We start from the raw sequence: 6,000 nt of genomic DNA on the forward strand, positions 1-6,000 counted from the left end.
TCCATTACCTGCAGTCAGCTGTAGCCTGGAAAGAGATGATCCTTCTTCTGACGTGCGGTCAGAGGGTCAGTAGTAGTGTTCTCTGCATCCCAGGGGCTACATCATTCCCTGTACATTTTATCATCTCATACCATCAAGAGAAGGGTGAGTGCAATGTAAGAAGATATTTTGAGACAGAGCACAGTCATGTACCTCTTTTTTAAAAATGTTTAGGGGCGCCTGGGTGGCTTGGTTGGTTAAGCGTCCGACTTCGGCCCAGGTCATGATCTCACGGTCTGTGAGTTCGAGCCCCGCGTCGGACTCTGTGCTGACAGCTCAGAGCCTGGAGCCTGTTTCAGATTCTGTGTCTCCCTCTCTCTCTGCTCCTCCCCTGTTCATGCTCTGTCTCTCTCTGTCTCAAAAAGAAATAAACGTTAAAAAAATTTTTTTAAAAAATGTTTATTTTTGAGAGAGCACAAGTGGGGGAGGGGCAGAGAGAGGGGGACAGAGGATCTAAAGCGGGTTTTCTGCTGACAGCAGAGAGCCCCATGTGGGGCTTGAACTCACGAACTGTGAGATCATGACCTGAGCTGAAGTTGGACGTTCAACTAACTGAGCCACCCAGGTGCCCCCACATAACTCTTACTATAGCACAGGGTTATAATTGTTCTATTTTATTATTAGTTATTGTTGTTAATCTCTTACTGGGCCTTATTCCTAAATTAAACATTATCATAGGCATGTATGTATAGGAAAACGCATGGCATGTATAGATGGGGTTGGTACTATCTGGTTTCAGGCATTCACTGGGGTCTTGGAACATATCCCTGTGAACAAAGGCAGGGGGACTGCTGTATACGATTCAGTCATAGAACTGACTGACCTTCAGGATCAACACAATTGTATACTGTCCCAGGAAATTAATAAAGCTTTAATTATATCTTTAGAAAAGAGTTTATTTTATTTCTTTTTTAATGCTTATTTATTTATTTTTGAGAGAGATAGAGAGTGAGCGGGGGTTGGGGGGGGGCAGAGAGAGAGGGAGACAGAATCCCAAGCAGATTGTGCACTGGCAGCACAAAGCCTGATTCGGGGTTCGATCCCCTGAACCATGAGATCGTGACCTGAGCTGAAATCTAGTCAGATGCTTAACTGACTGAGCCACGCAAGTGCCCTGAAAAGAGAGTTTAGCGCTGTCTCTTTGTCATCCTTAGGGCCCCACTGTTGCATTGTTCCTGTCCGCGATGAAAACGGAAGCTTGTACCCAGGAGTGACGGCCGTTGATATGATGTACAAAGAAGGTGAGTCCCCAGGTGACCCTCTCCTACCCTCATCTGCATCTTTTGCTGTTCCCTGCTTCCCTCCCCCAACCCGAGGGAGAATCTAAAATAATCCACCAAAACAGTGAAGGCAGAGAAGACTCTGATTTTGAAGCCCGATGAGTCTTTCATGTGAGAACTGTTGGGGAATGTTGAGGATTGCCATTTAGGAATATGCACTGGCCTCATTTTCTCCCAGCGTCTCGCATTTTCTAGTCACGAGGCAGCTCCGCCCTGGGTCATTTTGCCTTCTCTCCTCTTCTTGGATGTGTGGGCTCTCAGAGGGTGGGTTGAGGTGCTCTCTCTCCTGCCCCTGAGCCACAGCCTGGTGTTGGTGCCCAGGAGGCCCCTGATGAATCCTAAGGACTGGCCCGGTTTGCTGGGGCTGTTGTACCGCAGGCTGAGTGGCTTAAACAACAGCACTGTATTGTCTCACGGCTCTGGAGGCTCTAAGTCCAAGGCCAGGGTGCTGGCAGGGTTGGTTCCTTCTGAGGGCTGTGAGGGGGAATCTGTGCCAGGCCTCTCTCCTTGGCTTGTCCATGGCTGTCTCCATGCTTACATGGCGCCCTTCTCGTGCACGTGTCTGTGTTCAGATGTCTCCTTTTTTTTTAAATTTTTTTTTTCAACGTTTATTTATTTTGGGGACAGAGAGAGACAGAGCATGAACGGGGGAGGGGCAGAGAGAGAGGGAGACACAGAATGGGAAGCAGGCTCCAGGCTCTGAGCCATCAGCCCAGAGCCCGACGCGGGGCTCGAACCCACGGACCGCGAGATCGTGACCTGGCTGAAGTCGGACGCTTAACCGACTGCGCCACCCAGGCGCCCCTCAGATGTCTCCTTTTAATAAGGACACCAGTCCGTTGGATTAGGGCAACCCTAATGATCTTTTCTTAACTTCGTTACCTCTGTAAAGACCCTATCTGCAAATAAGCTCACATTCCTAAGTACTGGGGGTTAGAACTCAAACGTGTGGATTTTGGAGGGCGGGGCTCACAATTCAATTTATAACACTTCGTGAGAGCAGGCCATACCCGTGGGCTCCACCGGATGTCCACAGCCAAGGCCAAACCAAACCAAAGAAACAGGTGGGGAGAAGGAAAAAGGAAAGAAGAAAAAGAAAAGAGGGAGAAGAAGCCGATCCTTCGGTCGAGGGGATAGTCTCGCCTTGGCCTGTCAGTGTTTACTGACTGCCGCCATGGCTGCTGAAATGGGCGGCGGGTGGGGTTGTGAGTGCTCTAATTGTATCTCTCAGGGGTGACTGAGGCCCTTGCTGGCCTTGCCCCTTGAAAGCACCTCTTGAGCAGACGACCCAGCTCTTGTGAAGTGGTGCCAGACATTGAAAACACGGGCAACTTCAGAAAGTCTGCTTTGGTTTCCTTGTAAGCTCCTACCTGCAATCGTGTCCTTGTCAAGGGGTGATGTTCTAAATAAAGACATTTACTAAGTAAAGACTTTTTTTCCTCTTCAGATTAAATCTTTCTAAGTGCAAAATGAACAAAAAGTAGACCCTAGACTCTGATAGGTATCATTAGGAAAAGGGCCCAGGGGCTTTCAGGAACCTTCTGGGGAGTTGGGTCACCCCAGCCACCCACTGCTGTTCTTGTGGCCATTTTCTCTTGTCTTTTTAGACACTTGGCTTCACACATGTACCCCTTGTGCTGGGAAGGAAGCGCTGGGAAAGAGGAAAAATTTGACTTCTCTATCACTGGAGGAGTAAGTGGCTTTTCTGCCTTCTCTGAGTTCAGGCTGACATTCCTTCTGTTGCCTAGAGCTCTTCCTTTCCAAGTCACAGCACCGAGATCCTCCACCTGAGCCCAGGAGCACAGAAGGCACAGCTCCTCAAGAAAACAGAGAGCATCCCCACCCCCACCCCAAATAGGGAAGCATCAGCCATTCTGGGAGTGAAAAAAAGGGTTTTGAGTTTTAGTGGAGACAGGCCTGGGAAGGAGCAGGGGTAGTGGTTCAGATGCTAGCACGGATTTGCCCCCTGCAGCTCTCTTCTGCTCTCTCTAGGCCTGCGTGGTGTGGATAATGGGATTTTAATATTTCAACGAGGTTCGGATTCCAAGGGAGAACCTTCTGGATAAGTGAGTAGTTTTCTCTTTAACTCAGGTTGACTGGGTATATGATCTCGTTGCTCTCGCAAACTAGGCCGGGTGTCTCCGTCTCGTGGGCTGCACGTCTAGGCCGTCTTCGAACCACTCCCAGAAGTCTCTTGACTACCCACTGGAAAATGTGGATACAAAAATAGAAATAAATGAATATTACCCAGAATGCTGTTACCCAGACTTAATGATTGTTGCACACACTCTAATGTGTAACTCTAGACTTTTTTTCCATGCTAATGTACCAACAGAGAGAGGTATGTTTAATTTTTACTGCATGAGATCCACTTATAAATTCTATGTTTTATAATTCTTAATTCCTGTTTAACATTATGTCAAATGTTTTTATGCAACAGTAATTACATATACGCATTATCATTTTCAATACTGCCGTGCTAGACTATTGAATAAGTGATCTATGATTTATGTAGTCCATCCCTTATTGTTGGGCATTTAGGTTGTTTCCTTGAAAAAAATTTTTTTTTCTATTATACACCAGGTAGTGTTTGTCTTCTTTGCGGGTGGCAGGAGATAAGGTACCACCTTTCAGCTTAATAGGCTGTTGTAACCCGTACTACTTGGATGCATAATGTCAGAGATGCTCAGTGTCACTATTTCCCAGCATCCCACTGGTGTCAGGGGTGGGTTAAATGATGAGGTGAAGGCTTCTTCTTCGGGCGCACTTTGGGGGTGGAGCTCTAGGGGTTCACATTACGCTTTGCCAAGGCCAAGAAACACGGATTACCTTTATTTTTCTCAACAGCATTTTATGTATCCGATGAAAATCCTGACCTCCAGTGCTATTGAAATCTGTGAAAAAGCAATCAATCAAGCTGTGCATAATCAGCTGTCTCCCTGCTTTATGATAGATTTTTCTTTAACACTTCACTTCTTTTCATTGCCTGCAAGCCCTTGCCAGCAGATGCCAAAAGTTTAAGAAAAATGTGTGGGAAACAAACTGTAAAAGGACCAAATTCTGTTGACTACCCACCTCCCCCCGCCGTGAAGTGGTAGGAAATAAAATAGTAACAACAAAAGCATCTTCGCAGTGATCCTGATGTGTGCTGAAACCCCTAGGCCCCCTCAGGAGCTATCTGTGCCCGTGACAGCAGCTCTGAGGACTGCCAGCCTTCCCCAGAGGTGCCTGCACATTTCCTGGCCACTTATCAGCCGCACTCCGCTCTGGGAGATGGGGAAGAGGGAAGGAAAGCCACATGTGGGGCTCCCCATGTCTCACCCACTCTAATGAGCTCTCAGTGGCCTGGCCAGTCTGCCAGAAGCTGGACCCATTGGTTTAGCATTCATCCAATGCCCTCGAGATTAGGAAGTTAGATTCAACCAGAAAGAAAAGTGATAGTGAACTACATGATCTGTAGAAGGTTTGAGAATAACATAGAATTTTTTTTGATAAGCAAGATTTTATTTTATATTTACAGTTTATTTTCAGAGAGAGAGAGAGAGAGAGAGAGAGAGAGAGGGAGAGAGGGAGAGAGAGGGAGATCACGCAAGAGAGAGCACACACGCAAGTGGGGGAGAGGCAGAGAGAGAGAATCCCAAGCAGGGTCCAGGCTGTCAACGTGGAACTCGACTCAGGGATTGATGACTCTTGATTTTGACTCAGATTGTGATCCCACGAACCATGAGATCATGACCTGAGCCTAAATCAAGAGTAGGACACTTAACCGATGGAGCCACCCATGTGCCCCAAGCAAGATTTGATTTGAAAGCCATTCCATTGGTATTTAAACTGCCCCCTAATATACCAGAGAACAGCAGTTGCAACACAGGTATTTTGAAGGAGGAGCCCCATTTTTGGGGTGTTGATAAAATGTATTCCAATAAATAGATGTTCAGATTCATTGGAATCCCTATGAAAACCCCAGTTACCTTTTTTTTTTCAGACGGTGAGAAACTGATCCTAAAATTTATACAGCAACACAAGAGATTCAGAATAGCCAAAACAATCTTGCTAAAGAAGAACAAAGTAGGAGACTCACACTTCTGATCTGAAAATTTATTACAAATCTATAGTAATTGAGACAGTGTGATTATTATAGTGGATCCCCCTGAAAGCAGGTGGGAGGCAAAAAAGAAAAAGAAAAACCACTGTATTGGCATAAGGATAGATATGCAGACAGTGAAGTAGAATGGAGAGTCAAGGAATAAATTCTTACATTTATGGGAAATAAATATTCAACAAGGGTGACAAGACAATTTAACGAGGAAAGAATAGTCTTTTCAAGAAATAGTGTGGGGACAACTGGGTATTCACATGCAAAAGCCTGAATTTGGACTCTTATCTCATCCCATATATAAAAATTAACTCAAAATGGATCACAGATAGAGGCGCCTGGGTGGCTCAGTCGGTTGAGTGTCCTGGGCATCCAGCTCTTGAGTTCAGCTCGGGTCATGATCCCAGGACTGTGGGATTGACCCTGCAAGCGGGCTCTGCACTGAGGGTGGACCCTGCTGGAGATTCTCTCTCTCTCTCTCTCTCTCTCTCTCTCTCTCTCTCTCTCTCTCCTCCTCTGCCCCTCTCCCTGACTTAAGCTCTCTCACTCTCTCTCTCTCTCAAAAAAAAAAAAAAAAAAAAAGAT

At 46.4% G+C, this 6,000-nt stretch overlaps 1 protein-coding gene across 1 annotated transcript in view; it reads left to right on the forward strand.

The window, feature by feature from the left end:
* Positions 1 to 6,000, forward strand: part of ACOXL (acyl-CoA oxidase like) — a 347,249-nt gene that overhangs the window by 48,028 nt on the left and 293,221 nt on the right. The window contains 3 exon segments of the mRNA XM_040496721.1: positions 1,194 to 1,280; positions 3,312 to 3,343; positions 3,345 to 3,385. Coding sequence (XP_040352655.1) covers positions 1,194 to 1,280; positions 3,312 to 3,343; positions 3,345 to 3,385 — 160 coding nt within the window.

This window comes from Herpailurus yagouaroundi, unplaced genomic scaffold (assembly GCF_014898765.1).
Source record: "Herpailurus yagouaroundi ecotype Mexico unplaced genomic scaffold, PumYag 188, whole genome shotgun sequence".
Lineage (NCBI taxonomy): Eukaryota > Metazoa > Chordata > Mammalia > Carnivora > Felidae > Herpailurus > Herpailurus yagouaroundi.